At 38.0% G+C, this 21,781-nt stretch overlaps 1 protein-coding gene across 3 annotated transcripts in view; it reads left to right on the forward strand.

The window, feature by feature from the left end:
• Ibtk (inhibitor of Bruton tyrosine kinase) overlaps nt 1-21,781 on the forward strand; it is a 108,074-nt gene that overhangs the window by 794 nt on the left and 85,499 nt on the right. For all 3 annotated transcript variants that reach the window (XM_023711903.1, XM_023711905.1, XM_023711906.1), the window contains exons 2-4: nt 6,222-6,902; nt 13,253-13,349; nt 21,031-21,155. In XM_023711903.1, coding sequence (XP_023567671.1) covers nt 6,582-6,902; nt 13,253-13,349; nt 21,031-21,155 — 543 coding nt within the window. In that variant the 5' untranslated portion in view covers nt 6,222-6,581. The remainder of the gene's footprint in view (nt 1-6,221; nt 6,903-13,252; nt 13,350-21,030; nt 21,156-21,781) is intronic.

The raw sequence follows: 21,781 nt of genomic DNA on the forward strand, positions 1-21,781 counted from the left end.
CGGGCGTGGGCCGCCACTCCCGGCCATAGGTCATCCCGGACTCCTGTTTTTCAACATAGTTTTAACAAGTAACTTGTGTGAGCCAGACGGGATATTTTTTTCAGGAAGCAGATTTAGTAGCAGGTTTTTCAGAGGCTCAGTGGTAGGGCATTTGAAATTGGAAATTTATCGGAAATACTGAAAGGTGGTGACTTTTATAAACGGGTAATGCCAGCCCTGGCTGTTGCTGCCTACAGTGTGGTACAAACGCACAGGCTCTCTGAACATTGCCCGTTTCCATTTTGCTTACTGCATTCTTTGAGACATTGAGAAGACAGAAAGAAGCCTTTACATTTGCAAAATTTATTCTCACCACAATTTAAGAAAAAGTTGAAGATGGGTATGGTCCAAATTAGATTGTATTTGGAATTTCTCATATGCTCAATTTAGTGTGCTGACCTTTTACTACATTTTAAACTGACAAAATGCTTCTGAAGTATATAATTCAGTAGACTAAAGTGAATATACCTATTATGTAAAGAAGCTCAGTAGTACTTGGCTGATACACTGGTTTATTATCATCATTAGAGGAATAATTTGTCACAGCTAGAAATACGTTTGCCCCCTAAAGTTTGGTCTCTTTGATTTTAAAAATAGACATTTCACTGAAAATTACTTATGCTAGATTTTATACTGAGACTATTTGAGAGACATTAAAATGTATTAATGAAACAAATTAATTTTCAAAAGTTGTAGATGCTTGTATTTTCAAATATATTTTTGTTTGTTTTGGCATTCGGGATCGAACTTAGTTATCTGAGTTATCTCCCCAGCTCAAATATATTTTTAGTACCTAATTTTTCGAATTTCATGGTTATAAGTCACTAATCTATAGCTTATAACATTTCTTTTAGCTTAGTACAGATACAAGTTTGTGGGGGAGGTTTTTTTTTTTTTCTTTTAAAGAAGACTTTCAATCTACTGAGCCCTGGCTGGTTTCACATGCCTGTAATTCCAGCATTCCAGAGGCTGAGGCAGGAAGATCATTGCAAGTTTGAGACCAGCCTGGGCTACAAAGTGAGACTCCCAAACCAAAATAATGAAACAAAAAAATAAAACCTACTTATTGAACGTGTGTTCTGAGAGGAATGGAGTGTAGCAACTTCCCCTCTCCCTTCCCTCCAAGAACTCCTTGTCTAGGTAGGGAGCACTCTTAGTCATTGCTGTCATTTCACAAGTGAAGGATCTGATGATTAGAAAGCTGATGTTCTTATTGCCTGCCCAGGGTTTTAGATGGAGCAGCCCAATTCCAGTGACCAGAACTTTGGGCGATTTTTCTCATCTGCACTGTACTTGTCACCAAAGCCTTCCTACCTGCATTTTCAGAGGTCATTTTATTGGGGTAGAGTAGGTGGTATGTAGAGGACTGTTCTCTTGATTCCATTTTTAGATCGACTCATTTTTTCATTGCAAAATGAAGGTAGTCATATTTACAGGGGCAATAATGAAACTGAAGTCAGAATTAAATGTTACTTTATACAAAACTATGTCCATATAAAAATTCAGAAGGTGGTAGGAATTATATTTGTAAGCCATGAATGTGTGGAAAGCATTCAAATCAGAAAAGAACCCAATAGGGTATATTTTCTGATTTGTTCTCTTCTTTTTTTTCCTCTAATTTTTTCTAATTTATGAATGAATGTGTTGCCTGATTTAGTTTTCAGAACAAGTCAGGCAAGTTACCTCTCTTTACAAATGAGAGAATCGAGTCTCAGGAAAATTAAGGAATGTGTTCAGGGTCACTTAGCTAGTTAGTTGTGTACCTGGGTGGCTAGCAGAGTTATTCTGAGCCTGAACTTCATATGCTTTAAGGTCTCCATTCTTAACTGAAATCCCCTTCCTGAGGTCTTAAGGTGATGTTTAACGTGTGGTACGTGAATATTGATTCAGTTTGATCTTGGATAAGTTAGGAAACAGCATGATCATATTTGTGCTGGGTATGAACACCTGTAATGCCTTCCCCCCCGGAGGCTGAGGCCTGAGGACCACTTTGAGTTTGAGGCCAGCCTGGGTAAATAGTGAGACACTGTGTCAAACAAAACAATGCAACATGATCAGATCTGTATTTCTATGGGATAGCTGAGCACTTATTTGTGGATAAGTTAGGATTGCCAGCCAATGTTCTGGGCTGTTCCAGTGGGTACAGCTTTTTAGGTGGGCTATTCTTCATAGCTGACCAGGGACACTTTCTCAGCTGTTTCCGTTCATCACTGTCATGGATGAAAAATCCATGACTTGTTTGTTCCTTTGTGTATATGTGTGTTTGTACTCTGAATTGAGGTTAGGACCTTGTACTTGCCAGGCAGGTACTTGTGCCACTGTGCTATATCCCCGACCCTTGTTTGTTCCTTTGTTTAGACTTGTTTTGAGGGTTTTTTTTTTTTTTTTTTGTATTGGGAAGGGTCTACAGGGTGTTTGGGGTCTCATTACTAGATGGGACTCATAGTGATCTGCCTGTTAAAGCCTCCCAAGAACTGGGATTACAGGGGCGCACCACCATGCCCAGTCTCAGGTGCCTTCTCAGCGGGCAGGGCAGGCCCGGGCATCCAACCCTTTGCCCCTGTGCCTGCTTGTAGGTGCTTTAACCCGCTGAGCTATTTGGCTGGTCCTTGTTTTGAGTTTTGATTTTACCCCTTATTCCTCTTCTTATTTGGCGTATCATGTAAACCATGAATATGGGAGTTATTGTTGCATCTTGTCAATTCAAAGTCCTAACTATGCCTCTGAGTTGCTCACTTACTTTATCCTTAAGGGAAAGTGCACAAGGCTGTGCAAAAGATGGCTTTTCCTTATACTTGGATCTCAGTCCTTTCTATCTTCTGAGTTATGTAGAAGTTTTAGATGGACCACGATGGTTCTAGTGCTTTTATATGTGCTTTTACCTGTACTTCGGATTGTTCTTCCTTGGAAGTTATTTGGCAAACTCATCTTTTAACTCTTAGGTTACTTCATGTATTGCTTTTTTATATTGCTATTACTTGTGTAAATAAAATTGGTCTCCTCTACCTCTATTCCTGTAGAGTCTGTTATATACAAAAATTTTTGTTCATTCAGTACAGTTAAATTAGATAGGTATATTTGTTATCCCTGAAGCTGTGTCTTAAATATTTACGTCTTCGTTTTTCTGTTCCTAATGCCTTGTAATTTACCATGGATGCCGTGGAGAAGGCAGTGTAGCATTTGTTTATTGTCAAGCATATCAGTGTTTGAGTTCTAACTTTGCTTTAGGGAAACTATAGATTTGGAATGTCTCAAATCTATATGGTATGATAGTGGTATGATAGAGATTGTTTCGCATCTCTGTGATGTATAATATTTAGTGTGTATTAGATCTTCCGTAAATATTTCCTTTGCTTAAATAACATTTTAAAAATACATAAATATTTATAACAGACAATATTGGCTGAGAGTTTAGGAGAAGCATGTAGGTAGGAGGCAGATTTAGGGATTTCAGCAGCCTGTCACTGTACAGGCAAAAACCTGAAATTACCAAAAAAAATATATGAAAAAGGCAAAGGTGATTGAGGATAAAACATTGGGAGGAGCCCAGCACTTGCCCATCAGGTAAGGATGATGCCTTGCAAAGTTGTGGGAGAGAGACCCTTGTTCGTAAGGCTCTCCTGACTTCCGGGCTTTCAGGGTCCTTCTAGACTCTTGAAGAGAATGTGCTTACAGACTTCAAAACCTGGACGGCAACTTAGAGAAGAAGTACAAGTATCCAAAAAGTTGTGGTAGTTTGGAGGTCACTACTCATTTTAATAGGCTTAGTTTCCTTGGAGGAGTATCAAGCAGTGGTGATACTGAAGCTGATAATGAATTTTCATGTTAAAATTCATTATGCTTGTAATGAAGACTACTACTTGTTGAATGTATATTTAAGGCTAGGCATTGTGTGTAGTTTCATGTGTTGTTACAAAGCGCTGAGTTTGGATGTTTATCTCCATTTTCAGATGGACTTGGAGTGATGATACAAGTTTCACAGTTACATAACTGGTAACAGCTGGCCTTGCTGTATTTGAATCCAAATATGTAGGGCTCTAGAGAACACTAGCTCTTAAACACTTCAATATTTGTGTTCATAGTATTCTGTGTGTAGTTCTATCTATATGATAGTATGGTGCGATTTTTGTATTTAGTACGTCTTTGTTTTTCTTTTAAATGTCAAAATTATACAAAGTAGGAAATTCTTTTTGTTGTGCCTTAAGTTTTTCATGTACGATTTGAGTGGTTCACTAGTAAGTTCCTTTCAGGTATTAGCAGTATACTGGAAATACAAAGATGGTAAGATTTTATAGCCTCAGAAGAGGGCCGGGGAGATAGCTCAGTGGCATAAGTGCCTGCCTGGCGAGGGCAAGGTCCTGAGTTCGACCCCTGGTACCAAAAACCAAAAAAGAATGAAATTAATTTTATGTGACTATTTTGCCTAATGTCATGTTTTCCAGTTTTAACATTTTAAAGTAGAGGCTTTGTTTCTTTTTCTTTTTCTTTCTTTCTTTTCTTTTCTTTTTTTTTTTTTGTACTAGCTGATTACTAAACACTTTCTGTTTCTTTTTGTTTTTGGTTCAAATCAACATTTTTTTGGGGATAGTTTTTATAAGGACTATATTAAATTAAGAAGTGTAGAATAGAAAGAAAACTGGGGCTAGAAAGAAAATCAGCTAATTCAGTGCCCTCATTTCCAGAAGGGGAATCTGGTAGTTAAGAATAAGATATTAGTTAGATCTCAGAATTATGCTAGTATGACTTAAAGTGGGTGTGGAAACTGTAGATTTGGAGTGTCTCATCTCTATATCTGGCACACAGAAGTTTCCCCTGTACATACAGTAAATTCACATGTGTGTGTTTAAAGAACCTGCTCTTTTTCTCTGCTCTTAGAGATTGTATGTTTAGATTTGTAGAGAGTATATATTAAGGAAGACTTTTCTCCTTTTTATCTTTATATTTCTATATAGTTTCTAAATTGTGAATATATTCAATTTATGACTTTTAGATATGTAGATCATACTTAGAAAGGCCTTTTATGTTTTGTAATTATGAAAGCATGTCCTGTGTCTTTGTCTAGTGTTTTTTTGTTTTTTTGTTTTTTTTTTTTTTTTTTGATGTGGTATGTTTGTCTTTAAGCCAGCCAGAATTTATGTTAGGTATAAGGTATAAAGTATCTAAAGTTATTTTTTTCCAGATAGTTATGTGGTTGCTTTAATATTCTTAATTATCATCTTCTGTAGTGTAATTCTTTCCAGGCCAAAAAATTAGTAAAATTCTCTAACGTAGTTAATTACATGATGATAGTATTGGTTATTGCTGTGGTGATATAGCTGTAGCAGGTAAAGTTTGGGTTGAGGACACTTACAAAGATGGTAGGTTAAAATGTGCTTGTAGCCTCTGGGGACATGGCTTCCAGAATGCATAAATGAAAGTTCTGGAAGGAAAGAGTGTCACTTCCAGGTACAGACATACATGGAGTGACTGAAAAATACACCGTGCACCTAAACGGTAAAGGGCACATGGCCGTTCACCTCCTCAGCTGCCCCACTTCGCTGTCAGCGCTTGTCCTATGGTCCTTGCCATGTTCTCAGCCATTTCTGGAAGTCCGTTTTCTTGTCTTTTCAAGATAACCTGAATGCTGCTGCTGAATGCCCTGTAATGGAAAGGCAAATTTCTAAAAATGTAATGTGGTGTGTCACCTCATTCATCCGTGTGGCACTGTGTGCCCTCTGGTTGCCTCAAAGTTAAAATGATGCTGAAAGGTAAATGTTTTGAATTTTTTCACGGTGTCAGGCGGTCGGACAGCATGACCAAGCCCATGCAGAAGTGCTTCGGAGGGCCTCGGAAAGTGGCAGGGACAATGGGATAGGTGTGGTTGAAGTGAGGAGGAGAATTTTGAGGGGAACTAATGTCAGTATTGTCTTTAACTTTTTAAAAGTTAAACACTGTATATTTCAGTTTAAACAAACATCATATATTTCAATCACATCTCTTAGAGCTTAACCTTAACCTTAAAAGTAGAAAAAAAGGAGGCAGGTATAACGGACAGCAACGTAGAGCTGTAGACATAAAAAAATCATTTCCCTCCCCGCCTTTTAAACTAGGGATCAAGGATGTTTAAGTGCTGGGATAGTTGTATTATAAAGTACTTAAGGAAAGTGAGAGATTTAATTTTTTACTTTCTCTTTCCCTTATAGGTCACCCTCGCAATTATGGATATTTAAAAGGATCAGACAGTGTGGAGGGGGAGTTCCCCTCCTCACTCCCCCTTGGTGCTGGACTCCAGGAATCATTTATGAACTGTGGAATTTTTTTTAAAATGAACTTGTATTTGGTATGAACTTTATAGAGCTATTTACATTTTTTGATTTAAGGGTCAAAAAGATTATACAAAGATATATAGTTTTATAATATAATATTGCTGTGAAGATCTCCATTATAACCCCCAGAGGGTAACTTATTCTCTGTAATTCTTCCTGAATTGCCCATTTGTGTCCTGGCTTTTCCATTTTTAAAAACAGTCTTAGCTGATTATTCTGCAGAAATAAACAATTAGGATGAGCTCTCCCCTCCCCGACTGCACGTCCAAGTGTCGGTCCCTGAGGCATGCTCTGGACATCCTTTCCGTTGTGACAAAGGGGAGCGACAGCCAGATCAAGGCTTTTCTCCCCAGCTACTGCCACAATGCGGCCACCATCAGAGACGCCTTTGGCAGGAATGCCCTCCACCTTGCTTCCTCCTGTGGGAAGAGGGGCGTGATAGACTGGCTGGTGGAGAAAGGAGTGGACCCGCTGGTGAGAGACCTGGAGTCGGGCTGGACAGCGCTGCACAGGAGCACCTTTTATGGGCACATTGACTGCGCCTGGGCTCTGGTGAAGGTGGGTGTCATTTGTTACTTAATCAGGCTCGTGTTCTTCTTAATCCTTTTCATATGGCTGCCTTTCTAAGATTGTCATTTGTTCTTATAATTTGGTATTATTACAAGTTATCTTTAGAATTAAAACTTTTTAAGTTTAACTTTATGAAATAAAACTTTAAACATATCAAAATTTGTGCTACCTAATGAACTATTGGCAGCTGTATGTTAGGTTTGTATCCCATATTATTTTGAAGTAACTCCTAGACATTTTACCATTTAATCAATATAATGTGAAGAAAAACTTTAGGCAAAATAAAGTTACTGTAGTTTATTTGAATAAGGAGTGAGTCTTGACTGCGCCGTGCATACAAGCAGAGTTTAAAGAGCTCTGCTGCAGTGTCATGACCAGTAAGCTTTTATGGGCTGATGGCACAATAAGACCAGGAAATGTGTTTCGTTAGCCAGCGCGAGAAGACCCTCCTTGGGGGTTAGTTTGGCTTATGTTGGACTTTGGTCTGCTTGCATAAGCTTAACGTGCTAGAGCTGCCCCAGTGGGATGGATGGCATCCCAGTTCATTTTTTAACAAGATTGTTTAGTATTTTTAAAAATACACTTTACAGTAGTTGAACATCACCTGTGGACATGTTTTTGAGTAATAGGTTCCTTTTTTTTTTAGGATAAAATGTTTATGGTTGTAAAAAAATTGATGAATTCAGCTTAATGTATAAGAAAATTTTCATTTAGTAGATTGAGCCTATTCTTTAATGAAATGTTTTGAGATGTACCCAGTGTCATTTAACTAATGAATGCAAATTAAAACTATCAGAAAGGCCAGCAAGATAGCTCAGCAGACTAAGTGCCTGCTTAGGCAAGCGCAGGGACCAGGATTCAATCCCTGTCACTGTATTTGTTCCCTGGTGCCCCGGGCACGCTAAGCTGGCTGAGTCTGGGCATGGTGGTGCACACCTGTAATCCCAGTGCTGGGGAGGCTGAAAATAGGATAACTGTGAGTCTGAGCTATGTAGTGAGACCCTAAACCAAATACATAAAAAACAAAACAAAACTTAAAACTATCAGGCTCAGTGGTCTAAGTGCTTGCTTGGTGTGCATAAGGTATCCCGAGTTCGAGCCCTTGTGCCACATGCTTTGCTGTCCTGGAACCCTGGGCGTGCCAAGCTGGCCGTGGAACTGGGTGTGCTGGCACATGCCTGTAATCCCAGTGCTGGAGAGAGTGAGCCAGGAGTATCACTACAATCTGAATTGCATAGCGAGACCCTGTGTCAAATAAATAAATCAAAAAAAATTTAAAATTAAAACTATCAGAAGTCATAAACATTAGTTTTAATAACTATTTTGTGTAGACATTTTATTTTGTTTGTGCAGGTTCCCAAAGAGAGAACAAAGCAGATCATGCCCTCCATACACTTGTACTCAAGTTAGAAGCTAGCCTTTAATGTTCTCATTTCTTTTTGCCTTTAAGACAAGTATTTATGTAGTAGCTTTCACATAGTAATATTTACTGATCAAAATCATTTTTAAGGGCTGGGGAGATTGCTCAGCAGCTTAAGCACCTGCCTGGCATGTGCAAGGACCTGAGTTTGATTTCCAATATCCCCCCCCCCCGCAAAAAAGATTTTTAATATATGTTAGTAGAATACCAGATTATTTTCAGCTCATTGGCTTAGGCATGCTGCTTACTGAGTTATCTTGAGTAACTTCCTCAAATTTGAGTTTTGTCTACAACTTTTTTCCCTGAGTGAACATTAATAAGGATTTAAGTTTATTAATGGTACAGTAAATTCCTTTCATATCCAAAATATAGTGTGCTTAATTACATTATAATGTTTCTTAACTCCCTAAGTAATCTCTTTTATAAGAAAGTAGGTTAGTAAGAGTAAAAATATCGATCAGCTTCATTCTTACATTTTCCACCTATGAAACAATGGCAGTTTTGTAATTTTTGCTGGAATACTGGGTCACTGACATTTTGGCTCAGCTTGAGAAGGTACTTGGGTTTCCTGCTATCTATGGGGAGGGAGTTGTTGCCATTCATTTACCAAGATTTGGGACTTCAGCCTTAGGTCATTTTGGAATTTCATTTCTTTCTGCCATCCTCGATCATTTTCACCAGCCTGGCTAGAAGAAGTCAGAAAATTGTGCCTTGGCCACCTTGTTCTTAGCTTGACTTGTCTTTTATCATAATTTCATAGTGGTCTAGTAGGATTCCACTGGTAAAACTTTCCTACAAAATCCTTTAGTACTGTGTTCTTTTGTAAGCTATATGCGTTTGTTTCACTCATTTTTTCCTTCAGCCTTCCAGCACTCTGCTAATTGGAAGGCTGTAGTGATACACCTTCATTCTGGGGCCTTTGGAATAGTGTTCATCACATGGTGGATGCTACTAATGGATTCTGCTTTCCTGTGTCGGGCAAGGAATGAATTGCAGAGCACACACATAATGGTAGAGGAAAAGTATTGTTAACTGAAGGTCTCAACAGAGAAATAGCTGGCAGAGGATGAATGAGACTCTCTGGTTCAGCAGCCAGACCCAAAAAAGGTTAGCTGGTGCTTTGGTCTGGGGTTCTGTGGAGCGTGCCTGAGGTGTCCCAGAGCTCTAGGGGGTGGAGCAGGGTGCTTATGGGGGAGGGGGAGATGCCAGCCTGGTGCTCCATTGCAGCTGGTGGAGGAGTCTGAACCCTCAGCCCTCAGTGTCCCACCTGTGTAATAGTTCCACCTCGATTCCAATAGTTCCTCCTCGATTCAAGTGTGGATGGCTGGAAGAAACCACATACGTGCACTTAGACGTTTTCAGTGAATTTGCATTTGATAAATCTTCAAAGTTATAAAATTTTAAAAGTAAATGTCAAAATAAATTGTACAACAGATTATGTTCTCTTAACTTCAGTTCTTGATTTTCAAAACTATAAAACCTTAGAAACTGGCCATCTGCAAAAAGCTATAGTAGAGATAGCATATCTTATGTATGCATATCTTTTGTTTGGCCCCTGAAGGTTGCTTTCTACCTAGGGATAGTTATCTATTAAGACAACTCCTTGTTCATTATACTAAGACCATGTCATTATCAAAATACCTTTATTTTTTCTATTTTCTGTCAGAGAATGCCTATTTTTTAAAATTTTCTCTAGAGCAAGGGCCTCTAGCCAATTTATCCAGAAGTGCTATAAGAGCATTAAAAATCACCTTGAAGGAAGTAGTACAGATTGCATTCCTGTTTTATACTGGAAATTGTAATGGTGGAATGTCTTTCTTTCTTTTTTTTTTTTTTTTTTTTTGTATTTTAGGGAAGGGTTTATAGGATGTTCAGGGTCTCACTACTAGATTGGATTTGTAGTGATCCACCTGTTTACAGCCTCCCAAGAGCTGGAATTACAGGTGTGCGCCACCATGCCCAGTCTCAATTGCCATCTCAGCACATCCCGGGGGTCCCGGTCCCTGCACCTGTTTACAGGTGCTTTAATCTGCTGAGCTATTTGGCTCTTCTTCTACGGAGCTATCTCCCTGGCCCCTGGCCAACCCTGCCATGTCTTTGATCTTGATGTTTTTGGTAGTAAATAGGCAGCGGTAAGCAAGAGAGCTATGTCAAACTCATTCAGCTCACCTCCAAACCAAATTGAGAAGCAAGTGCATTGGGTACTCTGTGAAGCGACTTGACCTTCTCTTGGCCTCTCCTCTTCCCAGTTATATGGGCCTTTGGCGGTATAATCTGTGTCTTATCTGTGGGTGTACTGTGTGCCTCTGTGCGCCCTGGATCTTGGCTCCCCTGTGTGACTGGCTGAGGTGTAAGAGTGAAGTTCTGTCAGAGCAAGCACCTCTTGGCTGCTGGAGAGTGGAAGCCTGTGGTAAACACTTGTTCCCTTTATCCCTCCCTGGACGATAATCACTCTGTGATGTGTTGTGTAAGCTGGAACATCCCACGCGTTCTGCGCAGCTCTCCGTATGGCTTACGAACCTATGCAGTGCTATGTTCTCCTGTGGATTGTCTCCTCCTTCCTTGCTTTATTCCCTTGGTTCTTCACTGCTCCTTTCAGGAATCTCTTCCCAAGGAAACCACTGTGGAAGACTTTGTCTTATGTTCTGCTTTGGGTAGTACAGTCAAAACAAACAAAATCAGTTTTTGTGTTTCCTGACAGTCATCTCTAATAGTGTTACCACTGTTTTATAATGGAATAACTATGTGTAAAGCCTGGTATATACTTAGATAGTGGTATATACTATTTAATCCACCATTTTGGTAAATGTATAGAGTTTTTAAGTAACGCAGACTACATGCTGGTCCTAACCTTTAGAATTCAAGATAAACGTATTAAACAGTGTCAGAGTGCATAGACAGCTCTAAAGGCAAAAACTTGTCACTAGTGGTTTATACTTGTGAGTCTAGTTAGGATGCAAACGAATATGGTTTTATTAAGGATCCAGTTGGCTTATATAAAATTCAGGGCTATTTTCATAAAATAAATTTCCCTTAATCTAAGTTATTAAAGTCTTATCAGATTCATAGTTTGTAACACACAGCCCTTAAATCTGTCCTCTTTATGCGTGTAAAGGCCAAGTTCATGTTCTCCCTGGAAGGATTTATTATATCCATTTTTGAAATGTAAACTTTTAAATTTACTAAGACCTTAGACAAACACTTCTGACTCTTGTTTTACTTGTGAGTATACTATGGTTATCTTTTTTATTTAGTTGACATAGGGTCTCACTGCGCAGTTTGGATTCGTAGTGATCTTCCTGCCTCAGCCTCCTCAAGGCTGGGATTACAGGTGTGCTTACCGTGCCTGGTTTCGGGGCCAGCATGGCATGTAGTACCTAGAACCTTGCGCTTATGCCACTGAGCGATCTCCCTAGCCATACTATGATGATCTTTTTAAATTGATAGGCCTGGTGGAGTGAGGTATTATAACCATCTGGAATACAAGGAAACTGAATCTGGTTTTAGTTTACAGAAATGCACTGTGTTAATAATGTAAGGTGAGGTGACGTTTTCTTAAGTAACCCAAACAGAATACACTGTCGTGTCACCTTCGGTGTTTGAAAGACCTTTATGGTTCATTTCAGCTTATGACAACCAGGTAAACTGTATGTGACAGGCAGTTTACTACCAGTACTTAAAATAGATAAATCTGAATAATTGTTGAAAGCTTTATTAAACTGTCAGCAAGTATTGTTATTCTTGGAAAGGGATAACATTTTATATTTAATAACTGAAATGAAATCTGAATTTAATGTTGCTCTCTGTCATCTTCCCCACCCATAAGTTTGTTCAAAAAGACAGAGAAGTATGATGATGGGGTAAAGTGTAAATTTATACACTTGAGACAGAAGAAAATCAGTTTCATGTTTGAATTGAAGAAATGAAATTATACTTTAAATTTCTCCTTATAATACATGTTTTAATACAGTCTAACTATGTGATTTATAGGAAACACACTCTCTCTGTCTCTCTGTCTCTGGCTCTCTGGCTCACTGTTTCACTGTCTCTCTGTCTCTCTGTCTCTCTGTCTCTCTTTCTCTCTTTCTCTCGGAATGTAACTCAGGACCTTGTGCTTGCCAGGCAGGTACTGTGCCACTGAGCTATATCCCTGGCCCAAATATGGCTCTTTAACTACAAAAAGTGAATGTGTTTATGCAAATATATGTATCCACACAAATACATTAGAGTTAGAAAAAATAGTCTTCTAGACAGACTGCTCTTAGTGTATTAATTTTCTACTATAACAAAATCCCTGAGATAACTCATGCAGAATTTTTGAAAAAGTTTTGCTCCAGTTTTGGAAATTCAGATCGTGCTTGTGGTGTGGCCTCGCCGTGGCCTGTGGTAATGTAGCACATCCTGCCCAGGAGTGAATTTGTAGCCAGCTGCTCACTGAATGGTGGCTGGGAAATGAGAGAGAGAGAAGAAAAGGGCACCACACCGGGGTCTCAGAGGGCAAACCCACAGTACCTAGGACAGCTGGGAGGCCACATCTACTGGGCACGTCCCGTGAATGCCACAGGCTGCCCACTGAACCTTTGTTCATAGCCCTTTGGAGACATTCCGGATCTGAATTAGAGCGCTGAGTTAGGAAAACTATTACTTATGTAGTTCATTAGGATTTAAATGACTTGTTTTATTACCTATTTTGTTTCATTGCATTTTCTGGTCCTTCTCACCCAAAATTAGATATTTGATTTTTCTTAGTTTTCTATAGGTGAGAAAAAAAATGAATATGAGAGATCATTATTATTAAAAGTTTTACTTTTTACACTATATTTATGGGCTTGATCATCTGACTTCTGACAATTAAGAATAGAAAATTACAGGTAAACTGATAAAACATATGCTCATGTGTACTCTTTTCCCTTTTTAGCATGGTGTTAGTCTGTATGTACAAGATAAAGAAGGCTTATCAGCTTTGGATCTTCTAATGAAGGATAGACCAGCTCATGTAGTATTCAAAAGTACTGGTAAGAAAATTCCACACATAGAGTCCACTAAGGTTCAGTTTAGAAAAATTTTAATATCATTTTATTCTTGTTTGTTTTTGTGGAACCGGGGATTGAACTCAAGACCCTTGAGTTTGCCAGGGAAGCACTTATTCCACTGAGCCATCTCTCTGGCCTAATATCATTTTATTCTTATAAAAATAATAGGGGAGATTTGTGTTTGGGTATCTGCAGAGTATCTTTATTTGGCATATGTTGACTTTACATTAAAAGCACTTTGTTTTGCATTTTTCAATTTCCATTCATGCATATTGTTTATAAAAATAAAAACATAACAAAATGAGGAGGCACTTAGAGACTATTGAAGGTGATTAATGTGGATCGAGAAAATAATAGCATTTGAGTTAGAGTGAAAAAGGAATGAAAATAATTGTTCTACCCACACATTGTGATTTCACTTTAGGCCTCAAATTTGTTAACAGTTTTTGGGCATTGGGCTTTGGAAATGGAAATTGGCAAAAAAGAAAACTTAAATGGGGTAACTATAGTTTGCATCTAAGGTAAATGAGGATCTATTCTTTGTTTTTACCTTGGGCAGTACATTTGCAGGTAACAGTTCTAATTCCATTCTATGACTCTGTGATTCTTCTAGAATAAAAATGATTTACATCATAAATGTAGCTATGATTTCAACTCTGGTTTAATAGAATCTTGTCCTAAAGGCTATTGTGATTTTGTATCTATCAAGAGTAAATAGTTGACAAGTAATGGTTCTGTGTAACATTGAAGTCAGCATTTGTTTCATTTACAGCATTTATATATGTGAATTAATAATATATTTAATTGTATGTATTTTTGTGGAAGCTAAGTAGATATGGCAGATGGTGATTGGCTCACCGTGGGCTCATTTGGCCATTAAACTTTAGCTGCTAAAAAGCAAGAAACAAATGTTTAATCATTTTTGTTGGAGACAGATTGGCCCAGTGATTTTTTTTTTTTAGATTCTTCATGATACTTCTTTTTCAATTTTTTATTTTTATTTTTTAGTACATGTTTAATACACTTAGGGGAATTGGTACATATATCTAAAATACCTCAGTTGTTTTTTGTTTGTTTAACCCTCTTCCTCTATTCTCCTTCCATCTTTGATCACATCCCTGTTTGCAACAGATCTATTTCCCTGTTTCCTACTATGTGTATTTAAAGTTTGGTCTTTATTGATACTTTGAGTGTCTTGTGAAGGAGAAACATATTTAATATAAGTAGTATTTAAGCCTGTGTGTCTGATTTATTTCACTTAACATTTGTGATCTGGACATCTGCTTACCTACAAGTGCCTCAGTTTTATCCCTCTACAGAGTAGAATAGTAGTGCGTTGTGTATAAATACATTTTCTTCACTAGTCATCCACTGATGGATGTATATTCCAAGATATCGTTCTGGTGAGTTGTGGTGCTGTAACGGGTATGCCTGTATTACTGTAATTCGTCTTTAACTCTTTGGAGAAGAGTTCCTTTCCCTCTTTACCCTCACTGGCATATATTAGTATTTGACTTCTTGATGATGAGCATTCTTTCTGGAGTAAAATGGAATCTCGGTACTATTTCAATTTACATTTCTCTAATGGCTGAAGCTATTGGATTGTTTTTCATGTGTTTATTTGCCGTGTGTGTTTTTAAAGAAATCCTCTCTTCATTTCCATTGTTTGTATTTTGGTTGGGTCTTTTATTTTGGGGATCATTTGTTTGACTTCTTTGTATATTCTAGATATTAGTCCTCATAGGTATTATTTCCTCCGTTCTGTAGCTTGTCTCTGCTGTCATTTCCTTTGCTGTGCAGAAGCAGTGATATGATTCCCTTTGTTTATTCATGGCGTTGTTTCTTGTGCCTCTAGGGTTCTGTTTAGAAAGTCCCTGCCAATGTCTCCAAGAGTCTTTTAACAATTTTATTTTCAAGCAGAGTTTCTATTTTACCATTTGTGTCTTTGTTCCATTTTGATACTGATTCAGTACATGGGGAGAAATTTAGAACTACATTCCATCTTTAGTATATGGATAGCCACTTTTCCCCGCATCATTTATTAAAGCAACTGTCTTTCCTCCAGTACAAGTATTTGGCCCTTTTGTCAAAGATCGGGTAGCTCAGTGTGTCTGGAGTTGTTTCTGCGTCTTCTGTTCTGTTCCATTGGTCTACATGTCTTTTTTCTTTTTGCCAATACCATGCTATTTTTTTTTTTAAATCACTATAGCTTTGAAGTGTAACTTGAATTTTGAGATTGTGATATTCTTGCTTTGCTTTTGTTTCCCAGGATTGTTTTTGCTGTTCTCAGTTGCTTGTGGTTCCAAAAGAATTGTAGGATTGTTTCTGTAGTACTGTAAGGATTGATGTTGGTATTTTGTTTGGATTACATTAAATCTGAGTGTGCATATTGGAAATGTGGTTATTTAACAATATTGGTTCTTCCTATCCAGGAGAGCATAGCTTTCTATTTTCTATTATTCTCTTTGATCTCCTTTTTCATAGTTTTGCAGTTTTTCTTGTAGATGTCTTTTACTTAGTTAGATTAATTGCTAAGTATTTAATTTTTCTTAATGGTAGTGTGAATGGTATTGTTCCCCTAATTTCTTTCTCTGTGAGTTTATATTGGTGTACAGTAATGCTGTAGTTTTTGTGTTGACTTTGTATCATAATACGCTATCAGATTTAGTTATTAATAGAGTCTTTATTAGGGTCTTTCGGTGGTATTTTTTGCATGTTCTATATAGCAGATCATGTCTTCTGCAAATAATAATTGACTTCTTTCTTATACAAACACATTTCATTTGTTTCTTTTGCCTGATTGCTGTGGCTAGCATTTCAGAAACTATTGAATGGGAATGGTGATAGCAGACATCCCTTTCTCAAAGGTTATTTCTGCGTCAGTTGAGCTGATCCTGTGATACTTGTCCTTGCTTGTGTTTAAGTAGTGCAGTATGTTAACTGATTTGCATATGTTGAGCCATCCCTGCAAAATTGGGATGAATTCTACTTCATCTTGATGACCTTTTTAATAATTTTTGTATAACTGCTTGATAGTATCTTGTAGAAGATTTTTGAGTCTGCGTTCATTAAAGAGATTGACATGTGGTTCTCTCTTTCAGTTGGATCCTTTTTTAGTTTTGTAACCAGGGATAATGCTAGCTTCCAAGAATGGCTTGGAGACTACTTCCCTTTCAGTGTCATTATTAAAAGTTTGAAGAGTATTGGTGTTCTTCTGTAAAGTTGTAGAATAACAATGCATCCATCTGGACCTGGGCCTTTCTTTTTTTACTTCTCCAATTTTATTGCCTGTTATGTGGTTGTTCACCAAAGGCAGTTCTTCGATTCATTGATTCTATGTATTGCTTTATTTTCTCTCAATTATATTAATTTCTTTTCTTATCTTTCCTTTCTTACAGTAGCTTTGGTTTTGGATTTTTGTTTTTTGAGCATCTTGAGTACATCATTAGGTTATTTGGACTCACAATTTTTCCATACAGACATTCATAACTATAAACTTCCTTTGTAGGACTCCTTTCTTTGTGTCCTGGTATATTACCTTATATAGATTTTTCTTTTTTTTTTTTTTTTTTGTGGAACTGGGGATTGAACTCAGGCCCTTGTGCTTGCCAGGCAAGCGCTTATTCTACTGAGCATCTCCCCAGCCCCATATTACCCTATATAGATTCTGGCATATTACCCTTTGATTTTAAAAAATGAATTTTTTCCTTGATTTCTTCTCTGAACCATTGATTATTCATGACGGTATTGTGCTATTTCCATGTGTATGCATAATTTTTTTTCATAATTTTGATTTTTTGTTTCATTGTACTATGATTTCATAATATTCATGGACTAATGTCACATATTTTTGCATTTACTTAAGCATGCTTTATGGGCTAGCATGTTGTGTGTTTTGGTGTGTGTCTTGTGTGTTGCTAAGAAGAATATGCATTTGATTGTTGGATTGATTATCTGTAGATACATATAAAATCCGGTTGTTCAAAAGTTTCCTTGAACTTTGATGTTTCTTCGCTGATTTTTGCCTACTTGATTTCTCCCATTTGTGACAGTGGGTTATTGATGTCCCCCAACATAATTGTGTTGGTGTTTTTCTAAACTTTTATGTCCAGTGTTTTGTGAAGTTGGGCATAGGTGCGTTTGGAGCATATATGTTTATAATTGTTATTCTTCCTGTTGAATTATTCTCAATATGTATTGGCTGACTTTGCCTCTTTTTTTTTTTAAATGTATTTAGTACAGGGTCTACAGGGTCTTACTACATATATGGGACTCATAGTGAGTCTCCTGTTACCAGCCTCCCAAGTGCTGGGATTACAGGCGTGCACCACCACGCCCAGTCTCAGTCACTGTCTCAGCGCACACCAAGGGTGGGGCTGACATGGCACTCTGGGGATTGAACCCCAGTGCCTGCGTCTGCTTAAGCAGGCGCTTTAATCGCTGAGCTATCTGGCCTGTCCTCTCTGACATCTTTTTAAGGATTCTGTCCTATGTTGGGCTTTTGGGAGTTTTTGAAGTGTTGATGTGTTAGGGACAGGCTATTTGAAATTCTGTGCCTTATCTGTATATTTAATATTTTTCCCCATAGTTGGAAAGTTTTGTCAGTTTTTTCTTTAACCTTTTTTTAATGCAATTCTGACTTTTTATTTTTTCATTTAATTTTACATTAGTTTTTGCTTCATCTGGCAGCGGTTGGGCCTGTTTTTCATATTCTCTTGTTGTACTTAAGGTACAGTGATTCCTCCGTTCACAAATGCTTTTGTTTGCAAATAATTTGGCATCTGGCAAAATAGATTTTTGTTTGCAAACTTTGCATTGGGTGGCAAGCAGGCCATCTTTCCCACACAAACACATGTGGCTATGTTTTCTGAGATCGTAGAACAAATTAAGTTCAGTAACCGAGGCACCACTGTGTCTCTGAATATTTGGTCTTTTCTCTGTCCTCATCATGGGTACTTCTGTGCCTATGCTTTTCACTATAATTTTTAATCTCCTGCATTCCTGATTGGAACATTTTCATTGTCTGGGTTTTTAGTTTTATTTTTTTCCCAGTACTGGGGATTGAACTCAAGACCTTGCGCTTGCCAGGCAAGTGCTTATTCTAGTGAGCTATCTCCCCAGCCCTATTTTCATTGTCTTGTTTCTTTGGTAAACCTGCCATTCGTGTTTTGTATTGTTAAGCGCAGCTAGATTTTTATTAGTGACTTCTTTAAGTGCCCTGATCATTTTATGTCATCAGTGTTTGTTCAGTGAGCCTTCTGAGTGCTTACTGATCTTTTCTAATTGCATGTTATCCTCTGTAATAATTTGGCTGTGCGTGGTTTGCTTTCCTCTTCCCAGATGCCCCCTGGATCGGTGAGTTGGGAGTTGCGGAGGCATTTTGTTGCCTTGCCTGTTCAATTTCTATTATTTTTTTTTGTGTTGTGCTGAGGTTTTCAGGTGTGTTAAATAGAAGGACTCTGTTGCTAATGTGGAGAGCGTGTTAGTTCGCTTTTCAGTAACGCACTCTGGCCTTGGCTCAGTACAGTCCTTTGCCTGTGATTTGACCACCTGTTGATTTGGTAAGGAGAGATGTAGTATAGTTGGCTCAGTGCCCAGTCCTCCAGGAGTGGATCATTGTTAGTGCCCGAAAGGTAACCCAAATGTTGGTTTACAGAGAAAAACCTACTAATATAATAATAATAACCTATTAATAATATATTATATTAATATAATAACTTAATAGTGAAAACTGTGACTCTGGCAATAGCAAGTTGATCAGCAACAATAACATCTGAGACAAACTGGACAGTGACGAATCATAAGCAGCTGTAACAGCGGTGGTGAACCCACTTCTGCTGCAGCACTGAAAGCTCTATAAGGGTTGCCGTCACTGGCCTATAAGCTGTGGAGAAGAGGCCTACAGTTATGGCACAAACAGGAGCACTAAATATTGCTCTCCAGTAAAATATCTGCCAAATATGACAAGTCTACCTCCACTAACAATAGAAAAGAACTCCACAATAGCTAAGATAGAGCTATCTAATGATTAATAAAGCTTGGTGGTTACACAAGTAAGGTTACATGGGGTGGAGAATATGAGAATGAAAGAAGAAAAAATTTAGAAGTTGAGAAGGAGAGAAAATGAGACAGAAGATCTTATTGAGGAATAAAAGGGCCTTTATAGAATTAGAATAATGGGTAACAGAAAAAACCAAGGAGAAAAAATAATAAATGTGGTAAAAAATTACTAACAGGGAAAGAATTAAAATGAAAAAACAAAGGGCAAAAAGGGCTTAGAAAAGAAGAAATGCCTATTTTCCAAATCTGCAGTAGACCACTGAAAAAGAAAGAAAAGTGAGAACAAATTGAATCCAACAATAGGAAAAAAAATACTTTTTCTCTGTGTGCTTGAAGGAATAGTTTCTTTCCAGGATGCAGAATTTTGGAACCCACCAAGATATGGCTTTGGTTTCTTCCATGCAGCTTTGTGTCCTGTGGGCTTGTGAGGTGCCCTGTGTCCCAGAGACCCCTCTGTTTATCCCAGGCTGTGGCAGTTGCCCAAATTAAGACGTGTTCATGCTCGCTTTGCTAGATGGAAAACAGTCAGACCTCTGCTGTGTGCTGGATATAGGCAAAAGGCAGGGTTTAAAGAATTAATTCTGGCACTTTTTTTTTTTTTTTGGTGGAACCAGGGTTTGAACTCAGACCCTTGCACTTGCCAGGCAAGCACTTATCCTACTGAGCCATCTGCCCTGGCCCTGGCACTTTCTGATCTAGCAGTTTCTGAACACAGCACAAGCCTGGCCTACCTTCTTACCATGGAGGATGAGGGCCATGTCTTTTTTTTTTTTTTTTTTTTTTTTTTTTTTTTTTTTTAAGCAGAACAGGGGATTGAACTCAGACCCTTGTGTTTGCCAGGGAAGCATGTATTCTACTGAGCCATCTCCCTGGCCCCCAGTGTCTTTCCCTGCCTGTGCTTAAACTTCTCAGGGATTTCCCTCGCTAGCCTGCCTCTGTCCCTGCCAGTCACCTGTGGTTGCCTCTAACTCAGTCACACTAGGAATGTTACACTAGGAACCCTGAAGTCAAGTTGATTTATTAGTTGTTCTCAGTCCCAGACTGAAATAATCAACCCCTCCCCAAATGGCACTTGGTTAAGCAAGTCTGGCAGTATGGTGGGTACTACACTGGATTTCCTTGCCTGCTGTTGGCTGCTGTGTGGAAGGAGCCAGAACGAAATCCCTGCTGCTTTCATAGTTTTACATCAGCTGTGGCCCCTCCTGGTGGCGCAGGGCTGGCCCAGCCAGTGGCTGTGCCTGGGGCTTCGGCACTGGGTGCTTACCTTGTGTGGGCAGCTTCCCCTCCTAGGAGCTGGGCTGAGCTCGCAGACCCCCCTCGTCTGTTCTTTTCTCTGTGTTGCCATCTATTCTAGCTGTGGCTTGTAACTTTTCTGTACTCCCAATTCCCCTTGTGCTGTGATTTGAATATTCTACTTCTAGAATTTCCTAGAATTATAAATTGTATTAATGGATTTATAATTTTAAAAATTATTGTCATTTTTCTAAATAATGATAAATTTTTGTTAAGGATCATGTTTTAGGTGAAGTAACTAATAGTGTGTGTTTATAGTTAAACTGATGTTTGTTTTAAAATATGAAAGTATAAAAACTTTTCATTTCAGATCTTACAGATGTGTATACCTGGGGTGATAATACAAATTTTACTTTGGGTCATGGAAGCCAGAATAGCAAAAACCATCCAGAGCTGGTGGATCTGTTTTCCAGGAGTGGTGTTTACATCAAGCAGGTATTTAAATTACAATCCGTGTATCCTTAGACATTAGAATTCTTTGTGTTTCATGATTCACTTGGATTATGTTAAATTTTGTTGAATGTATAGTAATTTGATCTGTCCATTATTATTATGAAGCCTTAATCCTGTTAGACTATATAAAATACCCTAAAAATGTTTGTACAAATAGTGTTAGAGATTAGAAGATACAAGGTACTAAAGTAAAGAAGGAAAAGCTTATGTTAATTTTCTAGTTTACATTTTTTATTTGAGAATTACAGTTCATTAATTTTCTTTGGTGAATTTGAGTTTTAAAGGTTTGGTCTTTGGTTTTAAATCCTTCTGCTGGATTATATTTGTTGACTTTTCATGTACTTCCTCTAGACCGTCACGTTTGTGTGTGTCTGTGCTTGGGGAGTTTACATTTTTCTCCTTTCACTTAAGTTTCATTTAAATTGTATTGGAGACTGAAAGCTTACGTCTGTCTTCAGTTAATCTTTTCTGCAGGGAACACATAATTGCCTTCATTGTTCCTTTTCCATGTCAGTGATTTTAGACAATTTTATTTTATTTTATTTATTTTTTATATTTAGTTTTTTATTGAAATAAATATGAATAAGACAGTTTCACAGCTGATTAAT

Source organism: Octodon degus, unplaced genomic scaffold (genome assembly GCF_000260255.1).
Source record: "Octodon degus isolate 3935 unplaced genomic scaffold, OctDeg1.0 scaffold00022, whole genome shotgun sequence".
NCBI classification, from domain to species: domain Eukaryota; kingdom Metazoa; phylum Chordata; class Mammalia; order Rodentia; family Octodontidae; genus Octodon; species Octodon degus.